The 27,159-nt window shown below is 38.2% G+C and overlaps 1 protein-coding gene across 1 annotated transcript; it reads left to right on the top strand.

Annotated features, from left to right (window-relative positions):
* LOC109836305 (homeobox-leucine zipper protein HOX9-like) lies at positions 15,675 to 26,940 on the top strand. The gene is made up of 18 exons (XM_020404165.1): positions 15,675 to 16,678; positions 17,610 to 17,769; positions 17,862 to 17,944; positions 18,029 to 18,119; positions 18,278 to 18,373; positions 18,967 to 19,080; positions 19,193 to 19,276; positions 19,424 to 19,579; positions 19,681 to 19,755; positions 20,004 to 20,110; positions 20,208 to 20,391; positions 20,811 to 20,999; positions 21,484 to 21,564; positions 22,442 to 22,576; positions 23,297 to 23,622; positions 23,842 to 23,947; positions 25,642 to 25,791; positions 26,588 to 26,940. Exons 1-18 carry the CDS (start codon positions 16,443 to 16,445, stop codon positions 26,732 to 26,734), a joined length of 2,520 nt encoding a protein of 839 aa, XP_020259754.1. The 5' UTR covers positions 15,675 to 16,442; the 3' UTR covers positions 26,735 to 26,940.

Raw genomic sequence — 27,159 nt, 5'->3', positions numbered from 1 at the left:
GTTTGTTTGGACAAGAAAAATTTATAGACAAGTGAAAGCGATGCTAGAATGTAGACAATTTTAAATTTAATAGAAAAGAGGAATGAGTGTACTTTATTATTATTTAAACATAAAGGTCAGATTTCCTTGTAATTTCCGCCGACAAGTTTGAAGAGTCTTTCGAATGTTTTTAGGATAAAGTATTGGTTTACTCAATCCTGTGCACGTGATTTTAGGAGGCATTTAATTCCTTTTCTATTCAATGATTATATAGCTAGCTTTTAAGGCGCATATATATCATATTCATGTGTGTGTGTATGAATGTGTGGAAATATAGCCAGTTTTAATACCTCTTCAGAAGTATATCATTAGCATATACGTTATACAGGTGTCAAATATTGGTCATTTCTTGAACAATTTGTACAAGAGGAAATTAAACTCTAACCTTTATTTAGATTACTTCAGATATGACATTGTAGGATGATAAATGTATGAAAATATACTACTTTTTTGGAAAGTTTGTTGGCGTTGGCGTTGAGCCCGTAAGTAGTTAGAGCATCTCCAACAAGCTCCTAGTTAGGAGTCTTTGTTGGAGAGCTCCCAAGAACTCTCAAATACCACATCACACGAGCCCCATAAATTTGTTAATTTATTGCTTCACAAATTCGTGGAGCGCTTGGGAGCTTCACTGGGCCCCACAGAGTAAAAGTTGGACACATCAGTCTAAGGATGGCCACATCAGCCTAAGGATTAAGCCTGTGAGCATGTTGGAGCACCTCCAACAAGCTCTCATCGTCACCTCAGCCTTAGAAGGTGGGGTGAGAGCTTGTTGGAGATGCTCTTAGTTATCGAGGATTTCTATAATAAATGACGTAGAAGATCTCCACCTGTTAGTTATCGAGAGGTAAAGTTTATATAAGGAGAAGTATGGATGTAGATATATCCTGTTGTATAGTGGTGCATGTGACCGAAAGCACAGTGGATCAAAGTATCAAGTCTAATTGAACCACCACATTCCACTCATCATTAGTTAAGAACTTAAGTGGCATTTAATTAATTCCTAGTGTAATGATCTGGAAATTCAGTCACTGTAAATGGGCCTATAGAGAGCTATAGAATAAGAAGTCCACAGTGTACATCAACTTTGAAAAATAAATTATATTTCCAGCGTGCAGTAACACTGTTTTTACTGTTGTTAGGTAACGTTCGTATACTAATTTAAAATTGGAAGTGGAGCGCATGTAACGTACAGCTCCTCGCTGTATATGATTTTTTTTTTATGGAGTATTCGATCTACTTAATTAATTATATGGCTTTTAATTTCGTCCTAATAGTTCAGATTTTAGCACATCCTCATCTAATTTCGTCCTAATAGTTCATATTTTAATACAATTAATTTTTTAGATTAATAAGTGATAATTAATTGGAACGGGAGTGGGGACAAAAAGAAAAGGACGGTGAGGCAATGGGACACGTGTTATTCATTCTTCAGATGCGAGTTTTTGAACGAGGGCGTGGAGGCCACAAGCGTGCTGAGCAATCAAAGGTTAAAAATCCACACGCTCACCCCCCCAATTAAAAGATAGGGAAGCGTGTTCTTTACAATTTTGCTTCACAATCAAAGTGTAACGCAGCCCAACCCGGGGAGGCCCACCGAAGATATAGACCCTGGTGCGAGCTTCGTAGACTTACTTGATCAGCAGTTCTACGCAGCGCTTGAAACAGCGACGTGACAAAACCCCCGGTGGCCGCCGCGTGTCTTTAGTTTTCGCTGGAGAACGTAACGTCTGGTTGATGTTTTTGACCACGGGTTTTGGACAGAAAGCCCGCCACAAAAAATATTTTGACATATATAACCCCCTGAAATTAACCCTTGCGGTAATGCCCAAGTTTCTTAAAATGCTCGATTAATTCTTCAGATATGCGGTTACACAAAGAGCTTGAGATTCTCTACGTCTTTGGATCGGAGAGAACTAATTAATTCCCAATGTCAGGTTATGCGAATCAATAAAATAATATTAGTTCCTTCGGTGGGCTCAAAAAAAAACATTAGTTTATTGTGTAGCTTTTAATTGGTTGTAGGATGTCTGATTTAAGGAGCCATATATAAAAAATAAATTCAAATGACATTTTATACGCGCGTATATATATAGCTCCGTGGACGCTAGCGTCCAAATTAAGTGACTTCATTGCTTTCCCCACTTCTTGAAAAATATTGGAAAAAAAAGGTGTCTAGTGAAGATGCTGCATCAATCTTGCTCCAAGGCTGTGGGTCATAAAGTGGGTGTACGTATCGTGTGTACAAGAGAATTGAGGCAGACAAATTAAGTAGATGGCGTTCGAACTGTTGAATCTCATGAGATATGAGAGAATTTCTCCTGATTAATCAGTTAGTGCATGGTATATCATGAGCCATTGGTTTGCACTGTAGCTCGTAAAATATGATCTTAATTTTGTATTGATTGGTTGTGTTATACAAATTGGAAATATCTTTTACACAGAAGAAGAGAGAATTGATTCGGTCTCTCTTTTGTTTAACGTGGGATCGATCTTTGGGGCGAAATGATGTTTCGCTCGATGCTTGAGTCGAGTTTGCTTCCCGTTGACGATTCGAACAAGGTTGTGGACAAACTTCCTCACGTGGTAGAAGCTTTGTCGGAGTTCGGGTACCCGAGCTAAGATGTTTGAGTGCTAGCGAGTGCTTGATTGCTTAAGTGCCGAGTGTACCAAGATCTTGACCTTCGGTCCTCTCTTGAGGATTCGAACAAGATTGCGAATAAGCTTCCTCGCGTGGTAAAAGCTTTGTCAGAGTTCGAATACCCGATCCATGATACTTACAGGTTGGAGGCCGAATGCACAAAGATCTCAGTGCTCCCCCCATGCTTCCTCATGCCTCCCTCTTTTTGGTAGCCATTAGTGGCTATTTATAGAGAAGAATAGCATGTAACCACCTCATAAAAACGTGAAAAGTGGGCACAACCACTTCCACGTTTTAAGCTTTAATGGCTGACTCGGTCAAGCGGTGCATGTGGACTTGACGTTCAGGCGAGCTTGACCGTTCAGGCGAGCTTGATGAGCATGCAGGCGAGTTGGAACGTGCACGCAAACCTCGTAGACGAAGTTAAGTATTCAGGCGAACTTATCTTCGTTCATGCGAAGCTCAGTGTTCAGGCGAAATTGATTTTGCATGGTTGACTCAGGTGAAGCCATGTTATCAGGCGAACTTGGCCTTGCCCGCAAAGTCAAGTATTCAGGCGAACTTGAATCCGCATGAATCATTCATGCGAACAAGCGAACTTGGCTTTGCCCTCAGAGTCCAGTATTCAGGCGAACTTGGATCTGTGTAATTGATTCAGGCGAAGCCGTGTTATCAGGCGAACTTGGCTTTGCCCGCGAAGTCAAGTATTCATGCGAACTTGACTTTGTGTGCGGAGTCAAGTATTCAGGCGAACTTGAATCTGCATGGTTGATTCAGGCGAGGTCGTGTTATCAAACGAACTTGATTCTTTGCAGGCGAAGTTCAGCTTTCAGGCGAAGTTCAGTGTTCAACTTTCAGGCAAACTTAAATCTTCGCAGGCGAACTTCAGCTTGTAGGCGAACTTCGGCCTTCAGGCGAACTTAAGTCTTCGCAGGGGAACTTCAGGCAAAGTTTAGCCTTGCAGGCGAACCTTTGAGCTTCTTTGCTTGTTCTAAGTTGATGTGCTTTGTTGCACAACTCGTCCATGTCCAAAAGCTTCCTTTGTTAGGGATAGAGGCAATTTTATTTGACTACATGCACTATAGCTAGGGAACTTACAGCAAAGTAGAAAGCGATTGGGTACCATGAGCCCCTTTATTATTCTCTTTTGCATGTCGACATAATTCGAACCAAATTACCTCGATTGACTGTATGTCATAATGTTCCTTTTGGGTTGATTCGAGCTCAGTTTTTTCTTAGCCTTTTTTAGGGTTTTTACATCAAAATCACTTAAACTTTTGCCCAAATTGATGGTTACCACCTACATTTTTTTTACTAAAACCACCTAAAATTGCTTACATGCTTTCAATGTCACACCAATCTATGTTTTTTTATCGTTACCACGTAAACTTTTATATCTCTTACCACCTAAACTTTTATATCTCTTATGGTTACCACCTTATAAAATACAACTTGATATGTATACCACATTACCTTTATAAACTTTTGACACGAACCACCTTCTATGTGAAGAAAATCACAACTACCACCAAATTTTTGAAATATGTACCAAGCATAACCACACATGAGACATTAGCTACAAACAATAGGTGGTTTTGATGTGACAAAAAAACATAGATTGGTGTGATATTGAAATCATGTAAGCAATTTTAGGTGGTTTTCGTCAAAAAAATGTAGGTGGTAACCATCAATTTGGACAAAAGTTTAGGTGGTTTTGATGTGAAAACCCTTTTTTATATTTCCTTTACAAATTAGCACATTTTTGCTCAGTGAGCTTCATTAGCTTAGCTTATTTTTTCGTGTCTTATAATCTACATAGTTTGATCAAGTAAATATCAAGTTTACCCCTCAACATTTGAGATAATTTCAAAGTTTATTCAATGTTTAAATTTAGATCCTTATTTTTGTCTGTCATTTTGACGCAAATGATGGGTTATAATCTACTTACTTGCGAAGTACTCTCCTACTGAAAGTGGCTTATAACTCAATTTTTACCAAACACTTTAGTTTATAATCCATTTGCCTTATTATTTATTTGTGGATTATAAGCCAATTGAATTATAAGGTAGGATTCCCAAACATGCCCTAAGAGGGACTTGACATATGCCCAAGGTATCAAACTCCGGTACGTTGCAGTTTATAGAGTATGATACTTGCCGAATAATTAGAGCAGTGTATATATTTCTTGAAGAGGAAAAAGAAAATCTTCCATGAAAAAGGTAAATAAAGCCTCTAATTGAAAAAGAAGAAACCATTCATTCCTGAGGAGTTGCTTCAAAAAAATTCATTCCAAAGGAGAAAGCTCTTTGGGTAAAAGATTCAGAAGGAATGTTTGGTCTGCCATGTTCCTCGTTTGATAATATATGATTTTTCTTTTCTTTTTTTTTTCCTTCCAAATCACAATCTTTCTTGCACCCAGGGCCACTTACGAGATCGAACGTGATGATTCAGAAAAATAAAGATATATAATAAGCGCATGATTAGGTGAGCAGAGGGTAGAATACGATACAAAGAAAGTTGGATTAGAGATTACACGAAAATAATTTTTCAGAACAAAGGAATGCAAACTTTTCCCCCTCGTGATTAATAGATTCACAGTAAAAGAATCCATTATACCGTGAAGTTTGAGAGTTATGTTGGTTTTGGATGTGTGTAGACCAAAACCTGAAAATTCCAGCATCAGTCAACTGAAGACCCTAGATCAGTCGACCGACATGACTGTAGAAAACAACCCATAAAACCACGTTCTGGACAGTTGACTAATGGAGATCATCAGTAGACTGGTTGGAGATTATCAGTCGACTGGTTGTGTGCCACTAGTCGATAGATAAACATGCACGAGCGACCCTGTAAAAACCGTGTTCTGGCAAGTCGACTGATGCATGTGCACCAGTCGACTGATAGCGGTATATCGGCTTTTCTGGTTCGGGTTAGAATCTGTTTTAAGTTGGGATTAGATATAAACCTTAAAACGTTTTTAGGGTTTGTAATACACGAAAAAGAGGGTTTTGAGAACACTTTGAGATGAGAAATCTTAGAGAGAGAGAGAGAGAGGCCATTTGCAGGCATTGTAATCTTCTTCAATATCAAAGGAATTTTCTGGTGTGGCTCCCGAGAACGTAGGCACGTTTGCCGAACCTCGTTAAATCTGGTGTTCTCTCTTTGTTTATTCTTTCCCGCAAGTTTTTTTATTTGCTGTAATTTCTTGCTTGCCTACTTTCAACACAAGATTCGGAAGGGCAGGGTTGTTGTTGTCTTAACCCCAACAAGTTAATACTTCGATACTGAAATATTTACTTGCATGTTAAGCAACAGAGGATGTTTTTAAAAGTAACTTCCATTTTTTGTAGTTTTTATACCTTATGCACCCTTTAGCTATTGACATTATTACTCTATCTTTCCAAAATTATATATCTTGTCTATTTTGAAAGTCAAAGTTTTGTCAATTTTTATCATTTTAACCTGTAATATTATACTACTATAAAAGTGTGTCAGATGTTAAAACATTTCTTTTAAAAATGTCCTCCGAAATACATACATACATACATCTCTAACACATCCATACATGCATACATTAAGATATATACATACTTAATTTTTCATAATCTCCCTATTTATTACCATCAAATTTTCATTTAACCACTCACTAATAACATTCACCACTAAATCTTGACATTACACACTAATAATGAAAAACATTACAACTATTCCTCTTCCATAAATCATTATAAATTACTATAGAATCTTATCAAATTTCTCTAACCAAAATTCTAACTCATAATCAAAATTTATTCAAATGGAAGAGTAAGGAGATACAACTACAACACTTACAAACCGCAAGAAGTGTGAGTGTGTCAATGGTATCATCAGTGGTGGAGTACAATCGAATTGAATAAGAAGATGGTAATGGAAGCATCAGTGTAACAATTAGAGAGCAGAGAAAAAATCGGTGAAAGCGACAAAGAATGTGGTCTTGTATTTTATCAAAATATGCGGCTATTTCAGTCATAAACTAATTGGTTTTTTCCCCTTCCATCTTCGAATATGTTTTTGCTTTAGCGTGTAAATTGGTTTCCAACTCCTAGGCATGTTTGTAAATATGCTAAATTGTTTGTATAATTTAGTTGAATCTCTTAATGCACTATGCTTATTCTCTGGATAAAGAAAGCTTTGTCCATGATAATGCATTATAAGTGTAATTGCTTTCTCTATACGTGTAAAGAGTTAATTTTTGTTCTATGGCCACTAAGGTAATACATTGCTATTATTGGGTTATAAAGGACAAATAGAAAGTGCAGGAAGATGAATTTAGAAAATGACATAGTTAGTTGGTCCTGAGGATGCTTATAGAAGGGATTACTACTACAATTTTAAGAGTATTATTAATTTTCTGATATTAATTATTAGCTTTCTGCTATTAATCTACTATTTGAGTATAATGGTTAAAGTATGATAACAATAATATGAAAAGTCGTCAACTTTTCATTATTCCACCGTCTTCTTAACCACCCTTCATTAAGGAACTTATTCATGAAGGGTTACCCATTTTTTCATTAACCATTTGTAAATTGCATCATTATAACAAATAGGGAAAATGTACTAATTCCTTTTTCTATATCTTGAGTTGCACTAAATCCTCCTCAATATACTAGCACTTAATACCATTGAAATCCAATTTTAGAGATATAAATTGCAAGTATCAAATATAAATTGGGGGACTCTAAGAGCTAATAATAAACTAGAGGATGTTTAATAATTTTTAGAAAGATAATTTCAAAATGACATCTCTCTCTCATGTATGTACTAGAGCTTGATGCTTTACAAGTAGTTTATATTTTATAATAGAAGCATATGCAAGCTAATTTTCTATGCAAAGACTTATTGTTTCCAATAAAAAAAACTTATTTATAACCTCCTACAAATATACCCATTTAATATTTATGCATTAATTAAGTCTCATTTCATTGAATAAATATTAATTCTTTATTAATTACTATAATATCTTAATAACTATTCACTTTTTAACCTAATAGAACCAAAAGAATTCCAAAAAAATGATCAACAGACGTGCTTACGTGCAACGCACGTACACGACACTAGTAATCTTTAAACACAGATTTAGCAAATACCTTATTGTTTTTAGACCTACAAAAAATTACTTATTTAAGTTATAAATATAAGCAACTGAGCATCTCCAACAGCTTCCCCATTTCCCACTTTTGGAGAATATAATTAGGCTTTTGGTCCAACAGATTCTTCATCTCATTCCCCAAAATAGGGATGGAGGAGAAAAAATGGGGAAGCTTCCCCAAATCTGCAGCATTCTCCAAATTTTTGGAGTAAAAAAGGGATTCTTTAAAATGGGGAAACTGTTGGAGTTGGTGTAAAAATAATTTTGAGAATATGAGAAGCTTATAAGCTTCGTCAACACCGAATAGCCCCTCAGAAATTCCGATGCACTTGCCCCAGCAGCACCTCACGAAACTGGACACCAAAACACTTATCCCACTCACTAGTATTTACCACTAACACAGCCACGTCGGTCTCATTGGACAAATTCCAAAGTGCTAAATTATTTTATGAATAATATTTGTACAAAGCTTAGGAATAGCTGATCAATTCATCTCCCTGACGACTTGGTAGGGCAGCAGAAAATATTCTGTCAATAAATAAATAAATTTATTTATTTATTTATTTGGTATTCCATGTTGGACATTCAACATGTCAGCATTAATCAAAGATCCTTTTAATCCACCGATGGTGTTTTCGAATTAAAAGAATAAACAAACAAAATAAAAGTGACCTCCGAGTTCAAAGCCCCTTCCTCAGTCTCAGCACTGGCAGGGGTCCGCGATCTTGATTAAAATTAAAACCTTGTTTAACAAAAGTTGTTTCCCTTCAGTCCACATGACAGCCTTGTAGATATTTAATTGAAAAGGTTTCCATTCTCATTTATTAACAGTGTAATACTGCCACCTTTTGCGTTTATATAAAGATGAGTGGAAAGCTCGGGCCCCCCAGAGCCCCCCCTTCCAACTACTGCAAACCTCATTAATTAATTTACAACTGGTAACAAACAGTAAGGCGTATAATCTATAATGTATGCACGCCTGGCCTTTGCAGAAAACACCCTGACCAAGTATGTTATTACATCAGTACGTTTTTTTTTTTTAATTTGAACCCACCCTTTTCGTCTAGGACTAGAATCTAATTTTATAAGCCGAGTACCGTGAATTATTCAGAAAGCTAATTATATAAGCCGAGTAAAGGAGATACACGTGTTGAAGCTACGGCTGCTGATCTATTTCTTTTTAAAAAAAAAACATTTTCAGACGAAATTTCTGTAATCCTACGCAAACGAATGGTTTTTAAAAGGAGCTAGCTGCGATTCCCCATTGATGTCATGCCATCAGCAGCGGATATTATAAAGAAAGCCGTAGAGATAAATAAATAACCAATTAATTACCTTTAGAAAGCTTTAACGTATTTATACTGGATATTAAAAGATTGATGTCGTTAATGAGGCACATCACATATGGAAACATGCTTCCCCTTTTAGTTTTGTGATGACTTGTTTTTTTAATGCATTATTTAGCCTCAGGACATGATACGCCTTTCGGCACCTTTTATTATAATATTGATCTAGTGACAGGTAGGCGGCAGCTTATCCTCACCCCGCCGTAGAGAAAAATAGAGGAACTACTCAATGTCATCTTTTATGTATATTCATATTGATTACATCAAGAAAATCCGTCAATTCCACTATAAAACCCTCCAACTCCGGAGGGGTTTGTGCTTACTTCCCTCACAAATCCTCCTGAACTTTGGAGCGTATCACAAAACACTTGGGAGTTTAAAGTTTTTCTCACTTGGGCCTCCTCTACGTGCGATTGGAAGATAACTAAAGAGACACCGATAGAAAATCCAATTTTAATCATTTGTCGTTAATGGATAATGCATCCCTCATGTTAAGGTTATTAATATGCGAGTACACATTGGATATAACAAGAAAGGATGGTAGGTTTAAAATAGGAGTCTGGGTTAATGCATGGCAGCTATAGCTTTTAGATTATAATTAGTTTCTAACCTATACTTAAAGAATATTAACTCTCGACTGGGCCCAATTACTTCCCAACATCTTTTGATTTAGTAGAGGGTTTGACGAAGAAAAGTAAAGTAAGCGAACCCACAATGAGATAGATGAATTTGTATCTTTTTAAGTATGAGTGGAAACGAACCAAATCGAATCGAATACCATTGTGTTCAGATTCCTATTCGGTCAGTTTTCATGAATTCGAATTTGCGTTGAGTAAGGAAGTAGTGTTCAAATCCAATTCTTTAATTAGACGAATATTTGTTTCATATTCATGAATATCTCACCAGTACAGCTAGTATGTTATAAGTTTATTGAGCATGAGGTATTGAGTTTAAACCCTATGTTTAAACACTTTTATTATTTATTTTTTAATAACATTTTACTTAATTATTGTTATAATATTTCACCATAAGAACTATAATAACTATTATATTGTATGTGTATAAATTACAAATATGATACTATAAATAGCAATATTTATAATATTATGCACACATAAACGATAACATAATATAGTAATATAGAAGTAGAAAAATATAAGCGAATATTTAATAATCAAAAAAATTTGAGTATACCTTTGGTCAAATTGAGCATACCTTTGGCCAAATTGAATATTATCGAATATCTAAATAAATAATAACCGAATTGTTTATAATTATTTGGTTCATTTCCACCCTTACCTTTAAACATTCATATTTGGTTAGAGGGGAGGTGCATAATTTTTTATTTCATTTTGTCTCTCTCCTCTTATGTTCTCTCAATTTTAGGGATTATTATCTCTTATTTTTGGCTCATTTTGTGTTGTCCCTTTCCTTACCTCACTTTCTCTTACTCTGTCTCCTCCTCAATAAATCATCCACCAAACACAAAATCCATCTTTTATCCTCTGATGCGTATTTGACGAACTTTTAAAACTGAGCTGGGACTAAACTTGCTTAGTTTCGGGTTTGTTTCTTGATTGGCAAAAGTTGGGTCAATTTTGGCTGAGGATTTTTAGGCCAAAAAAGATGCTTAGAACTGGTTTTTTTTCCTTGAACCGCCCCTCCATTGCTTTAAGAAAAACCAATTTACCCCAAACAAGGCTAGGATCAGCCGCGACCCTATTTGGAGGATTTTGCCAAACACACCTATACTCTACCTTACCTCTCCTCCTACCAAACCATGCCTATGTGATGTTTTTTCCTCTTTCTCAAGAACATTTTAGTTATTTAATAATTATAACTAGGGCTCCACCAAAAAATGTTTAAGTTTTATGCATGGGGGTTTTGTAAGGCATCAAATATTTTGGAGTTTTATGAGATAAAAAAAAAGGATTGTGTGCAAACCCACCAAAATTAAGTGGGTTTTGTAAAATTAATAGCAATCATATATTCGTAGTTAGTAGAATTCGGTACCCATGATTTTTGTTCGCCAGGACACAGATACAATATACACTGATTATACATCCTTGATTTGCATAGTGTGCCTTTTGTACTTATAGGCTTCCCCTAACACATAAATAAGGGTTAACTATGAGCAATATACCTACATTTCTTCTTGTGTACCAAACAAATTTTCTCAAAACATAAAAAAACATGAATATTATATGTGATGTAAGAGTTGGATTCAACATCACATGACCAAGCTACTTTTTTTTGCAAAGTACACATCCTCTCAGAACCTCCTGCACGGTGTGGGAGGTTTTGAGTCGTGGATGTGCTAAAGGAAGGGGGGCGGGGGGTAGTATGTGACATTTCATTGCCCCTAATGAATTAGAACACTTCATGTGTGGGGTGTATAGAAAGTGAGCTCTTATTCGCATGCTTGGTGAGGATCAGATATTCAGAAAACTATCAGCAGATATTTCATAGAGAATGAGGTCAGAAGTATACAAATTTTAAATTTATTTCAAAGTGGGGTTGTTGATGTTAATAATCAAACATGTAATATAGTGGGGTGAGGTTGATTAGGGGCCACTCACTTCTCTGAATATCTGGTTTTGAGTTGAGTAGCTTTAGCTTGCACAAATAGCAACTCGTAAGAGGACGGGGACTAGTTCCCTCGTAGTTCCTTCGACGATCGAGTCAGTTGGTGGACTTGAGTAAGAAAATGATGAACCGTGTGAGTTCTAAAGTGTAGTACAGTTTAATTTGCAGATATTGCTTGGAAAAATATAGCCTTGGATAAAATCTTAGAAAATTCTTCTTCATGTTGAGAATAATACCTCTATTTATAGGGGTGGAAAAAGGGTAGAACGGTAATCTTGGCCGAGTACAAGATGACGATAAACATGTATGGCCTGACGGATACGTCAGCACCAACTTTACAAGTGTCGGTTGATGAGTGGAGGAGAAACCTCAGTATTTAATGTGAAGTGATTGGGGACATGACGGTACCGACGTGGTTCGATAAGTCATGAATATACTATCAATGTTAGAGGCATGATGGCGCCTGTCAAGCATTAAATATGACGTCAACGCGTTGTCAGCGGGGAAGGCTCGAGTTTGAAGTCGTCCTTTAGCTTGGTCGAGAAGTAACACCTCTCGAGTCGACCTCGCGAGGCGTTGAATAATTGGTCGAGTGGGCTCGTAACGAGTCGTCTACAATGAGAGAACCGATAAGTATTGTCATTCGAGTCGACCTAAGGAGATGTCGAATTGACGAGTCTGCTAAGTCGGGATTCTTGGTGGTCCTAGTCATCAATATGATTTGAGCGGTGCTTGTAGGGAGACATCTGTCCGTTGCTGGCAAATGGTCGTACTTTGACGACTGAGAACACCATAACAGGAGTAAAATTCAAAATATATAAAGAGTTTAAGGAGAGGAAAAATGGTGTCATTGGTTACAGATGGGTAGCTAACATGCCTTGAGCAATGTGGAAGAGGACGTTGGTGGTCCCATTTTTGAAGAACAAGGCGTTTCTTTTCTTCTGTTTTACTCCTTTGACGTGTCTCGAAACCTTTGATGTCTTATTGTATTGTTTTGTTTTTTATTTTATGGAGTTTTTATGCAACATAGTTTTGGTACAAGAAAATTTACGTGTGGATCTAAGATTATAATGTATGTTTTTTATACCTTAGATATAAATTTTATGTTTTTTATACCTTAGATATAAATTTTATGAGAAATAGAAATGTTACATATTACTTAATACCTTGAATTTTAAGTTCAAAATGTGGCGCTTATCTTAGTCAATCCAAATATGTTAAAGTATAAAACTATGACCTTCCATTCTCCCAAACATTAGAAATTTAGTGCATTAACAGAGTCTTTCGACATGTTACCAGAGGAATCTATGCTTAAGTTTTATATTCTCCATGGATCTGTACAACTGATTTAATTCGCCTTTAAATCCAATTCAAATGTGACAAACTCCTCAAGACTAGGTCATAATCAATCTTGATCCTGTTTTGATATAAAATTGGTTCTGTTTTGATCTATTGGGGGCTTATCAAAACAAAACTAGTTTTTAGGGGACTTTTCTTGTCCGTGGCAACTTGACCAGCATTGCTTAGGTTATTCCCAAACAAGTTTCTTAATTCATAATACAGAACCAAGATCAATCGTGATCCCATTTTGGGAGTTTACCAAACATACTCCTAGAAAAAACAGAATTAAATAGTCTTTTTGCATGGTGAAATTTGCGTACAAATAAGACTTGATTATGCCATAACTAGTTATCTTTGTTAACTGCAAGACTCATCTACAGATTAAAATGTTAGTTTCCTGCTGAGACCCCTCCTCCCGTCCCCTGCTCCCCCTGCCGCCCCGAAAAAAGAAATCGTAAAAGCTTTTATAAAATCTCTTTGCCGCTGATGCAATATTCTTCTTCACTAGTTACTATAGACCTTATTATTGAGCTATGTAATACCTCGACATAATTTGATTTTCACACTTCTTTGTACTCATATGAAAAATTTAACCTAATTTCCTGTACAAGAGAATACCCATCGCTCACTAATTATTATCTTCATTTTAACATGTGAAATTTTTTTACTTAAAAACAATTTTACTCTTTTGGGTGATGCTTTTGGGAACTATTACACTTTTAAAGAATTTCTGCCGATATTAATAATTACACATATAATATAATGGGGGTGAGGTTGATTAAGGGCCGCTAACTTATCTGAATATCTAGTTTTGAGTTGATTAGCTTCTTCCTGCACAAATAGCAACTCGTAAAAGGACAAGCACTAGTTCCCCCGTTGTTCCTCCGACGATCAAGTCAATGGACTTGAGTGGGAAAGTGATGAACTGTGCGAGTTCTTAAGTGCAGTGGAGTGGAGAAGAGTTCTGAGAAATTGCTTGCTTACCCTGGTATTTGGAAATAGTACCCCTATTTATAGTGGTGGTAAAATGGCAGAATAAAAATTTCGACCGAGTATAGGATGACGGTCACGCCTGCATCTGCTTTACATGTGTCGGTCGACAAATGGAGGAGAGGTCACCCTAGTATTTAATACGAAGTGATTGGGGGTAAGCGGTGCAGAGGTGGTCCGATGAGTCATAAAGACTATTTGCGGTAGAGGAATGATGGCGCCTGCCAAACATTTAATGTGAAGCAAGCGTGTTGTCAGCGGGGTAGGTTCGAGGTTGAAGTCGTCCTTAGGCTTGTAGCGTGGGGTGTCGAAAGGTAACGTCTTTCCAGTCGACCCTGCAAGGTGTCAAATAATTGGTCGAATAGGCTCCCAGCGAGTCGTCTTCTACACGAGGAACGACAAGTACCGCCCTTCAAGTCCATCTAAGCAGATGTCAACTCGACGAGTCGGGATTCTTGGTGGTCCTGACTGTCAATTCGATTTGAGCGGTGCATGTAGGGGGACACATGTCCGTTACTAACAAATTGCCGTACTTTGGCGATTAAAAACACCATAACAATTTCTAATGATTATATTTTAACCTTATATTGGTTTTGGCTTGTATCTGTCTCATGGCAATCATCCTCCTCTGTTTATCCTCACACGGGTCGCGTGGCGACATAAATCACATTTTAGCATGGGATGTACAACATTCCATTTTCGTACCAGAGCCAGCCGTTTTCCGCTCAGTATCCCTATTTTTTACATCCATATATGGAAGTAAGATACGCATATCAATAACCGTATCCCCATAACCATTCTTGTGTATGTGTATAAGTAACGAGCAATGGATGTGTCCTATGGCAAATCGCATCTTAGCAACACAAATTGTAGGTAAGAGCCTCACTTTGAGAATTTGGGAATAAAACTAAAACTTTTCTTTCATCAGAAAAATTCAATTTGTATTTACTCTAGAATAATTCCAACATTTAGATGGACAATATTTGTTTTCAGTAGAATGAGCTAGGCGGCGGGGGGTAGAGCCCACTGCCGATATGAATTTCTCAACTAGTCCCCTGATCTTTGATAAAAAAAAAAAAACTTGTCCCCTGATCAATTCAGTCAAATGAAATTTTATTTTTAACTTATATAGATTAAGTAGGGAAATCCCGCACGAAGTTCTTTATGCGTGTAAGACGCATAATCCTCTGAACGAGTATTTAATATAAGTGGCGAAAGAAGCGCGGCCAGGCCCGTCGTTTTGCCGAAAATGCTTCGGACATGTCCATTAGTTCTCCGCTCCCTGACGAAACCCAATTTAATTCTTTCATCCTTCTGGGGGGCGTTTTCGATATCCGAGCAAACAAAACGCACGCCCTCTCCCCCATTTATTGCACCTCCTATCCTCTCTTTCTCGTTCTGGACGTCGAGTGCACCTAACAATAAAGGGAGTGACCTTATCGTCCTTTCCCACTGTTCTGTTGACTCACCCCCCCTACTCTCGCTTTACTCTGCGCATTAAATAACTCGGTGTCCCCCTTTCGTCATTTCGCTACGTGCTGAGGGTGTTATGGTAATATTCCCCCTTTAATACTGTCCTAGGGATTCTCGAGCTATTCACTCCGGTCTCTCTCTCTACTTTCTCTCTCTACTTTCTCTCTCTCTCTCTGCTGTTGCTTGGCAGTACGAGCTTCTGTTCTTCGTCTTTAAAGGTGGCAACTCTCGAGACCGCTTCCGACTTCAATCCTTGCTTCTCTCTCCCCCGCCTTCGTCTTCAAGAAAAACCCTAGGGATCTCTCCGATCTCTATTGCTTCCTCTTAACTATCCGTTCACCTGCTTTGGTGTTCAGCTATGGCTAGGGTTTTGCTTTCTCCCTCCTCGATCGCTCCGTTTCGCTTCGGGCTCTGTCGTTGCTTTTGACGGGAGAGCGTATTTGGCCTCTTTCCTTCGAGGGGTTGTCCTCGGGGGGGAATCTGTGTCCTCTCGTGGATCTTTTTCCGAGATTCGACATTTGTTCTCGCCTTAATTAGAGGAAAGAGGGAAGTAGTTGTTGTGGATCGGGGCCTAGTAAGAGAGGATCAGGGCTCAATTGAGTCGGATTCGGTCGTTATGGGGTTTGCATGTTGCTTCTGAGTCCATTTATCGGGGATCGAGACTTAAACCCGAGGGTTTGAGGAGGTTTCTCCGGAGAGCGGGGGAGCGAAAAGAGAGTTCTTTTCTTCTTCAATTTCCCTTTTATTTAGCGTTTTCTCGTTTTAGGACGCCAAAGATATTGTTTTTCTCTTTCTCGTCTTCAAAGTCTGGGTTGATTGAAGCCAAACCTCCTTTTGAGACCGCCTCTTATCTATTGCCCTCAGTAAGTTAGTTATCGAATCCTGATTATAAAAAAAAATGGCGGCAGCCGTCGCAATTAGAACTAGCAGCGGGAGCAGCGGCGGACTGGAGAAGCACATGGACAGCACGGGGAAGTACGTTCGTTACACAGCAGAGCAAGTCGAGGCCTTGGAAAAGGTCTACGCTGTGTGCCCGAAGCCGAGCTCGATGAGGAGGCAGCAATTGATCCGTGAGAACCCCATCTTATCCAACATTGAACCCAAACAAATTAAAGTTTGGTTCCAAAATCGAAGGTATACTGTTTAATTCTTACTTGTTTTTGGACGCTTGAGGAAGTGTTTGTTCTTTTGGTTCTCTTGAAGTCGGAAATTTTGGCCTTGTTACTACTATTATTATTATGCATGTTGCCTCTTTGTCAGAATTCCTTTTTTTTTTGCTCTATATTTGTCCTTTTAGCCACTTGTATAAATCAAAGAAGAATGATAGAATCACTAGTTGTTTATGTTCTTGTTTAAGAACAGTGGTCAAAGGCAGACTTCATTTGGATGACAACTATTCGATTTAGCGATGGAGCTGTCTTTGATTGTTTGCCTCATTTGTCCTCCATTTGTCTCGTGTACTATTGTCATGGTTCTAATAAAAGCAATACGTCTCCTTGTTTACCACCTTTGAAAAGGGGAAAGCTCTAGCACTGTATATTTTCAATTAACTTTGCAGGCTAACGAGAGTCAGTTTATGGATCAAATTTAAACAGGCTATTTTAATGTCCTTCAGCAAGAAGATGGTGTATGAAATTTCCTCTTTAACTTTGTCGTTATTCAAGTTACTATGACTATTTGGTTGAGGAAATTGTTCATCAGCTAGGGAATTATTTATCAGCTAGGGAATTTTGGCGTTATTGTATTTTCAAATTCTTTTTGGACCAGGCACATTAACACTGTTTTTAGTCTAGTCTACCTCCAAGGTTCCTCTCAATATCTTTTTAAAGAGAGATGTTATTGTTACTGAAATCACTGTTACTGACTCTATCCTTTTCTAGTGAGTTATTTCAGAAAGCTAGCTCTCTTTGTATGGGTGTGGTTATTAGATGCATCTCAACATTTTCTTCAACCCCGTCCCCTTCCTATCGCTCTCTTAGATTGGTTCCTGAGCCGGTGTTATATTGGCAAGTCTAACCCGTATGTAAACGGCTATGCTTTGATTCTAAGAGTATTTATCTCTCAGATGCCGTGAGAAGCAGAGGAAGGAGTCTTCTCGTCTTCAAGCTGTCAATAGGAAGTTGACTGCATTGAACAAGCTTCTGATGGAGGAAAATGAACGCCTCCAAAAACAGGTCGCTCAGTTGGTTCATGAGAACACATACATGAAGCAGCAACTACAAAATGTGGGTTCCCACTTACACTACTTAAATGCTAACCTGTTATTTATAGCTTTATTGGAACTATTGTTTATCCTTGTTTTCCCTCTTATCTGCAGGTATCTCTTGCTAATGACACAAGTTGTGAATCAGTTGTGACGACACCTCAAAATCCTCTTAGGGATGCAAGTAATCCTGCTGGGTAAATCCACTTCTAAATAGTTTTCATTGTGAAAGAAAATTTCTGTGATTGGTTATGCCATTTATGATAATTTGTTTCTGGCAGACTCCTGTCTATTGCTGAGGAGACCTTGACAGAGTTCCTTTCAAAGGCTACGGGAACTGCTGTTGATTGGGTCCAGATGCCCGGGATGAAGGTACTGTGGTTGCTAGAGAAGGGGAAAAGAGTCTGTTTTATACTATTAGTATCTCAACAAAAATTCTTTCTGTAGGCCATAAGCTGTAGAAGGTAAGAGATTATTACATACTCATGTTCGCATAACCTTGTAATTTGCTGCATTTGTTTTGTGCTCAGCCTGGTCCGGATTCAATTGGGATTGTTGCAATTTCACAAACTTGCAGTGGGGTGGCAGCACGAGCCTGCGGTTTAGTGAGTTTAGAGCCTACAAAGGTAAGCTTGTTAAATTTAATCTATTGACGGTTTTAGTTGTCACAGTGATTTATGGACGTAGTTATTTCAGTTGAATAGTTCCAATATTTCATGATTGGGATTGAGTTTTATTTGAGATGTAAGCTAGTATTTTCAATTTTGGTTGATTCAATGATTTGAAGATGAAAGTGGACGAGTAGCTCTTATTTTCTCTTGCTATATTGTTTCTTATATTAGAAGAAATTTGGAGGTTAGTTACTTGGTTTGCATGGATTCTTGCAAGGCGAGCAGGATCACCTTTTGTTCTGCTCGTTGTCCTCCTAGGATTTCCTTTAAGCCTTGACACAGCCATTATTTACACTATAAGAAGTTTGTTACCTGTATAGGAGCTGACCTTTGGTCACTACAGATCCCAAAATTTGGTACCCGCAAAAGATTCTTCAAACCTCCCCTCCTGGCGCGCTCGCCTTGATTTTGACTATTTTAAGAAACAAATTACTATGGAGCTTATATTGCGATTATTACAACTTATACATAAGCTTATATTGCGATTATGACAACTTTTGCATATGGCTCATGCAATTTTGATAAAGACGATGCGGTTCAAATAACAGGTCGCAGAAATTCTCAAAGATCGTCCATCCTGGTTCCGTGATTGTCGGAGTCTTGAAGTTTTCACCATGTTTCCAGCTGGAAATGGAGGCACAATTGAATTGGTGTATATGCAGGTTAGAACTATAAAGCAGTGCACTTCTTGAATAGAAAAATGGTCTCAATTTATTCTTCTCCATCATTTTGTTTTACTTGATTGTGTACTGAGCGCCCTGGTGTTTTGTTCAGATGTATGCTCCAACGACATTGGCCCCTGCACGTGACCTTTGGACTCTGAGGTACACGACAAATTTAGAAGATGGAAGTCTTGTGGTACGGTCTTAAACCCGCTTTATTGTCAATTAGAACGTTCATAGTATTTGTTCAATCATTGACGTTTATACTTGTTCTTTTAATCTGATTTGGGATGCCCCCGAGGCACCTTTATGGTCATTTTTACTAATGATTTTACATCTTAAGGTTTGTGAGAGGTCATTGAGGGGTTCTGGTGGTGGTCCTAGTGCAGCAAGTGCTCACCAGTTTGCAAGAGCTGAGATGTTTCCCAGTGGGCTTTTAATTCGACCATGCGATGGCGGTGGTTCAATTGTACACATTGTTGACCATTTGAATCTTGAGGTTTGTTTCCATCCTAGTATCTTCTATTGGCTATTATTTTATTTCAATCACCTGGCCAAAAACTGCTTGACTCTAGCTGCTTGTTCCACCTCCCTTGGCAGCCATGGAGTGTGCCAGAAGTGCTTCGACCTCTTTACGAGTCATCAAAGGTACTGGCTCAGAAGATGACAGCTGCGGTAGGTGCCTAGATGGTTCCATGATTCTCAACTGAATTTAGTTTCTTTTTTTATTCTAAGTTAGCAGTTATGCATTTTCAATATTTCAGTTTAAATCTGCTACCTGAAACCTGAATTCCATGTATTTTTTGGATACGTTTCTGAGTATTTCTTATGGACGCAAAAGCACATCCCTTACACCTATTTAGATATTTACTTGAAAGTCGCACCTTTTCTTGGAATGACAACTTACTAGTCATATTGTGAAGGCACTGCGCCACATCAGACAAATAGCGCAAGAGATGAGTGGTGAAATGGTGTATCCTCTAGGAAGGCAGCCCGCTGTTTTGCGTACTTTTAGTCAAAAATTGAGCAGGTGATTTTCTTCCCCTCCTAAATCATTAATTTCTATATCAGCTAGTGTACATCCATTGTGCTCGATTAATTTTTCAGCATATTTCTTACCCTTTCAGAGGCTTTAATGATGCTATCAATAGCTTCGTTGATGATGGCTGGTCAGTTATGGGATGTGATGGTGTTGAAGATGTGGTAGTTACTACCAACCCAATGAAGAAAACAAATTCTAATGCTAATCCTGCGAATGCTGTCACCATGCCTGATGGAGTGGTTTGTGCCAAGGCATCAATGCTACTTCAAGTGCGTTTCTAACTTAATATCTAACGTTGATTCTGTTATTTGTTTTCTTTTTTCTTTACTGTCCTTTTTATATGCTTCTGTTAGCATTAAAGTTCAGGTTCTAATGTGTCTGCATTTCCTGTACACCTCTTCCTTCTCCCCTGTTGCGTGTGTATGTTTGGAATGAAGATGTACCACCATTTTCTCAGAAATATTTCAGTTTTATATCTCTTATGCAGAGTTTTATATTGTTCACTTGTTTGTTCAAGGTTTAAATTCCTTTAAGTGGTACACTGTAGCATATTGGGCATGGTAGGGCATTGTTTTAATGAATTTAGTGTCTAATTTGCACGAGTTTCCTTAAGATTTCCTATAACTTGGTTTCTTAGTTTTGACAAGTTTCTTAGTTTTGACAAATCTAAGTGTTCTCTATATCTTAGAATGTTCCACCTGCATTGCTGGTTCGATTCTTGAGGGAACATCGTTCTGAATGGGCTGATTACAACATAGATGCATACTCTGCTTCCAGTTTGAAGGCTGGCTCAGCTTTCTTTCCTGGTCTGAGGTCTACTAGGTTTTCTGGGAGCCAGACAATCATGCATTTGGCTCACACGGTAGAGAATGAGGAGGTAAATGTTGTAAATTCTAAATTTCCTTTCATTTTTCATATTGACTGAAGTATTTTTTTAGCTGGCCAAATCTTTAGAGAAATTGTCATTAAGTATGTCGGATGGATGACTGGTGGTATGTTATGTGATAGGATACAATGTGATTCACCCATAATTAATAAGGTGAGGTAGCTTCAAATGATCGATGGGCTTTATCAGCTGAGATGTTTGATTTAGGCTGACGACTATGCTATGTTTAGGATTTTTGATTCACTCTTGATGGGTTGAAAGGATACAATTAAATAGATGTGTAGTAAAAGTGGATATGTTAGGTTTACTTTCTTTGATAGAGGAGCATGGGTATAATGCACACCTTAAGTCGACATGGATTGCGTTGCTAAATGAAATCATGATTTTTCCTTAATTTGTGTTCGCTTCATATTATTGCTCTTGCTTAAATCTTTGACTTGTGATGTGCTCACATTTAGGATTTATTTTCCGGCAGTTACTTGAGGTAGTTCGTCTTGAAGGCCAGGCTCTTACTCAAGATGAAGCCATTTTATCAAGAGATATTCATCTCCTACAGGTATCAGAAGATTGGTGTTGTATCGGCAGATACCTTTTATATATAGCTGTCTTTCATTATCGATCCCCACTTAATTTAGGAGTGGAGAAATAAGAGCATCGGTTATTGGTACATACCTTTTATATTTTGCTGTCTTTTTCATTGTTGCTCCCCACTTAATTTATGAGTGGAGAAATAAGAGCATCAATTATTGGTTGTGGCATTACTTTTATATGCTTAGCCAACATAAGTACAGCATTAAATGGAAGTTTGCTTCTTTTGGCAGGCCAAGTTTGATTGGAAAATTAAATAACTCTGTAGACTGATATTCCAATAGGCACAAATTTGTGTTCCGTTTATTATTCTGTCCTTATTGTTTGGTTTGTGTTTGACATGCATCAATATCAGCTTTGACATCACACATATGGAGCGCTTACAAAGGTGCTAACAATTGCACGTGTGAAAAAAAAATGTGGTGGTTTGTTGAAGCTTTGAGTATTGAATCTGAAAAAAGCATAATTTAGTTTTGTTAATATACATGGCATAGAATATGCTTTTACCTGAGGTGGTTTCTGGTTGATACTTAACTCTGATAATGGTGGCATGTCAACACATGAACTTCTTATCAACCCAGTTGAAAACAAAGAACCTTACTATTTGAACTTATTAGTTAAAGATTAAATGGATGTCAATACACATAGATAGGAGTTAATGTTGCTGGTCTGAAACTCTAAACCATGATGGCTGTTTGTACTTTGTTTTTCTTCTCAAGTACCCTGAGCTTAGAAAACTAGAATTAGAGTTATACAAGGCAAAATGTATGGTGATTATTTCCAATTCTGAATGCACTTCATTACTGATTTGAACTCTTACTGTGGTTCACATTTGCAATTTGCAGCTCTGTAGTGGAATTGATGAGAATGCCGCTGGATCCTGCGTTCAGCTTGTTTTTGCTCCAATTGATGAGCTTTTCCCAGATGATGCTCCTTTGTTGCCTTCTGGTTTCCGTGTCATTCCGCTGGATTGTAGACCAGTTGAGTATATAACCATGCTTGCACTGACATACATATGCACAGTTAAATTTACTCTGTTACCTTATTCATCTTTTAGGGGATAGGTTTTGATGCACATGCATAAGCTCAAGTAATCATGCAATCCCGTGCTTTGCTGCCATCTGTATCAGACTTGTTATTGTTCTTTTATATAATTTATGTGTCGTAACTCATTGCAACTGGAATTGGATTTAATTATGATGCCAGCAAGTCTGCTTCAGTTCTGTTTTGGAACATGCGAATAAAAATTCTGTTGTGATTTCACTTGTAAATTAGATAAGCTTTAGCTTAAATTGGTCCAAGAGTCTAGACTTGCTTATGATTTTTATACTCCTGGTTTGAAGAAAACTAATATACCTGTCCTGTTATTCTGTTAATGCGTGATTGTGCGAGACCCTTTCCAGACATCTTTTGGATGATTCTGAAAGTGGTTGCATGCTAACTCAAAAGGGGGTCTGTTTTATTCATGCCCATAAACTGGGAACACGTTAACTTAAGCAGCTTTTTGTTCCTTTCCTTCGGCAAGGCTTCTCACTTACCTTGAAATGCAGGATGGGAACACGTTATCTTTAGCAGCTTTTTGTTTCTTTCCTTTGGCAAGGCTTCTCACTTACCTTGAAATGCAGGATGGGAACACGTTAACCTTAGCAGCTTTTTGTTCCTTTCCTTTGGCAAGGCTTCTCACTTACCTTGAAATGCAGGATGGTTTGAATTCCAATCGTACGTTGGATTTAGCATCTAGTCTTGAAGTGGGTTCTGCTGTAAACCGAACTGGTGGAGAAGCATCTCCAAGTGATTACAGTTTGCGGTCAGTGTTGACAATTGCCTTTCAGTTCCCATATGAATTTCACCTCCAGGAAAGTGTGGCAGGAATGGCCAGGCAATATGTTCGTAACATTGTCTCAGCTGTGCAAAGGGTTTCTATGGCGTTAGCTCCTTCCCAACTTGGATTAAGTTCCAGCAATAAACTTCTCGCTGGATCCCCGGAAGCTGTTACTCTTGCTCGCTGGATTTGCCAAAGCTACAAGTATGTTCTTCTCGTCTTAATGGAAAATTTTGTTATAATTAAATGGAACATTCCATCTCCCTTACCATTTATTATTCATGTAGATAGCATTTACTACTAAAGGAGTTATTCTTAAAATCGATGAAGAAATTATGTGCCTTTTTCTCGTCATGTTTATTTTATTGTGGTACTATGCTTGTCCAATTAAACTTCTTTTATTTATGTGTTTGTGTTTTACAGTTGTCACTTGGGTCTTGATTTGCTGAGATCCACTGAGGAATCAGGAGAATCCTTGTTAAAAATGCTGTGGGATCATCCAGATGCCATATTATGCTGCTCGTTAAAGGTATGGATGACAAGTCAGTTGCTCTTATTACGGTTCTTATCAGTGTAGGAGTCATTATTTGTTGGGCGCAGAGTCACGCCCACCGCCGCGGAAGCGATATGTCCTGAGAGAGAGCCCTGGCTTTTGTTGTCACAAAAGCACAAGTCAACCTCGATATCTGTGTTTCGCGAAGGATACCCAGACTCAGTAGCGAAATATCTCAGCGAAGTGAGATATCCACTCTTCCTCTAATCAGCGCAAGACCGAATTTTGAGGGATCCTAAAAGCAATAGCCAACAACCCAGAAAAACAATAAATACCCGAGATTTACGTGGTTCGGCAAACTTGCCTACGTCCACGGGAGGGGTAAGGGGAGATTCTACTATAAGGAGAACACCGACGACTTGTACAATCCACAAGCTCGTCTCAAAGAAAAAGATCTAATTTTTACCCAAAAGAAATTCACCTCTCTTTTGTAAATCCCTCTTTTTCTCTCTCAACAACTGCTCACACACAGCCGCAAAAGAAACCCTCTGCCTAGCCGCTGTTTCACCTCTGCAGCCGAAAATTTTCTCAAGCTCTCTGCTTTTTGATTTTTTTTTTTTCCGCAGACTTTTCCCAGCGTAGCCTTTTGTTCCCCCTGCAGCAAACCCTAGAGAGAGACCGGATATTTATAGGAAAGGGACTTGGGTCTTGGCTTTTACCCGCTGGACGTGGGCGTTGGCCAGCTTTTACCTGCTGATAGCTATCTCTTTTTCCGTGAAAAGATAAGCTTTAATACCCGACTCGACCTGGTGAAAAATCAGCTTCCTCACGCGTTATTTGCTCACACGACGTTATCTCCTCACGCGCATGTGGATGGTCCCCACTGGACACCGCTGTTCACATTATTTGTTATCATGTCCCTTAAATGTGTAACATTGAGAAAATCTGTACTCCATATCCTTCTAAAGTATCTGGTATAAACTTGGAGCTCTTTCATATAGCTGAGGCTAGGAAAGCTAGGGGAAACAAGATAGTAAGAAAAGACTGTGTAGTGTCTGCATAAATTGGTAGGGGAGGCTGTTAGCAATATTAGCTATTTTCTTAACATGCAAGCTTGATTCCGGTGGTTCTGGAGTGGACTTTTCTTATCCTGTGATGGGTTTTATGTCGGTCAAAGGGTGTTGAATAAAGAGCAAATTGCTATAAGACCTTTCTTCAAAATTGGATTTGTTAATAGCAAGTAATGGTTACTTCTCTATGGATAACTGACTTATTATTTGCTCACACGACGTTATCTCCTCACGCGCATGTGGATGGTCCCCACTGGACACCGCTGTTCACATTATTTGTTATCATGTCCCTTAAATGTGTAACATTGAGAAAATCTGTACTCCATATCCTTCTAAAGTATCTGGTATAAACTTGGAGCTCTTTCATATAGCTGAGGCTAGGAAAGCTAGGGGAAACAAGATAGTAAGAAAAGACTGTGTAGTGTCTGCATAAATTGGTAGGGGAGGCTGTTAGCAATATTAGCTATTTTCTTAACATGCAAGCTTGATTCCGGTGGTTCTGGAGTGGACTTTTCTTATCCTGTGATGGGTTTTATGTCGGTCAAAGGGTGTTGAATAAAGAGCAAATTGCTATAAGACCTTTCTTCAAAATTGGATTTGTTAATAGCAAGTAATGGTTACTTCTCTATGGATAACTGACTTAGCTCATATAATTTTCAGATGCAACCAGTATTCACCTTTGCAAACCAAGCAGGGCTTGATATGTTGGAAACAACACTGGTTGCCTTGCAAGACATTACTCTGGAAAAGATCTTTGATGAGCCTGGGCGGGCAGCACTCTGCTCTGACTTCTCCAAGTTAATGGAACAGGTACTCATGATTCTCATCTGGCAAATATCTTATTGCTCGCTTTTTTTTTGCACGACTTATAGCAGAAAAAGTATAAAGCTTCTAAGTTCATATTAGTTGAAGTTAACACTAGTGAAATTAGCACGTATAATTAGTGAATCATGATGGTTTGTTGCCTTCCGAGCTCCCACCTAGAATTTGTAATGTGAACAATGTACCGGCGGTCAGGGTTTTTGTGGGCCCTGTTTGTTTGAGAATTTGTAGCTTTATCATTTCTGGTATTCTGCAGTATCTAGGGTCTTAAGGAATTCCACTATATTTCGCTGCGGGTGGGTCTGTTGACGGTCATGCTTTGCTCAGCTGGTGGAATGGGCACTGCTTAAGCTTTTACTGTATAAAATGAAATAGTAGTGGCTAACAACCAAGTTGTCCACTATGTTTTTTTTACCATTAATTGACTCCCACTATGAACCTTTACAATTCTTCAGGTCCTTACCAGCTCTCCTTTATGTAAAGTGAGTCCCATTGGTGACATATACGTCATGATTACATCTTAGCACCTAGAACCAAGATTTATGTAAAGTTTATGCTGGTAACAGCATTATAAAGTAATGCATCTGCACATTACCAAGTAATGTTGTTTATATTCAAATAATCTGTGCCGACTCCGCCCCAGTTCTCTGCTGCTGCTGACCTTCCTCTCCCTTGTACTAGGTGCAGATTTTGACGAGAAGACACGTTAATTATTTTTTTACTAAATCATTACACTTGATATTCTTGGTTAAAGAGTTGAGTGTTATGGTATTTGGTGTTCCAGGGATACTCGTATCTGCCGGGAGGTGTTTGTTTGTCAGGGATGGGGCGTAGTGTTTCATACGAGCAGGCAGTCGCCTGGAAAGTCATGGATTTAGAGAACAACCTTCACTGCTTGGCCATATGCTTCATGAACTGGTCTTTTGTTTGAGCTGAAGCCCGGGGGTGGTGTCTTCCTATTTTTGTAAGCAAAAAAAAAGAAAATCCGAAAATTGAATGTTTATTCTGGTGAAAACAGTCGGGTTTTTAGCTTTGGAAGGTCTTAATTGGGAGCTGCAACCTTGTATTGTCGTGACTCGTGAGGTGTTGTATTTTGTAGCTTTAAGTAAATTAAAGAATTTTGCATTTTGTCCATCATGTCGGTCGCATCGCTGCGTCTATTATTGCTCTGTAGCAGCAATTTTGTTAAATCGGGAAGCTTTTTGACGCAGCTGCTGGTGGTCAAATGTTGTTGTTCTTTTAGTGAGACTTAAAAACTTCTTAAGTTTAATTTTTCTTGGCTATCCTAAAGACGTATGATTCCTGTGCCTAGGCTGCGCAAAATATCACAAATCAAATAGGAAATATTCAGTTCTG

The sequence above is a fragment of the Asparagus officinalis genome, chromosome 4 (assembly GCF_001876935.1).
Source record: "Asparagus officinalis chromosome 4, Aspof.V1, whole genome shotgun sequence".
NCBI classification, from domain to species: Eukaryota; Viridiplantae; Streptophyta; class Magnoliopsida; order Asparagales; family Asparagaceae; genus Asparagus; species Asparagus officinalis.
This window is presented reverse-complemented; position numbering and strand designations above follow the sequence as displayed.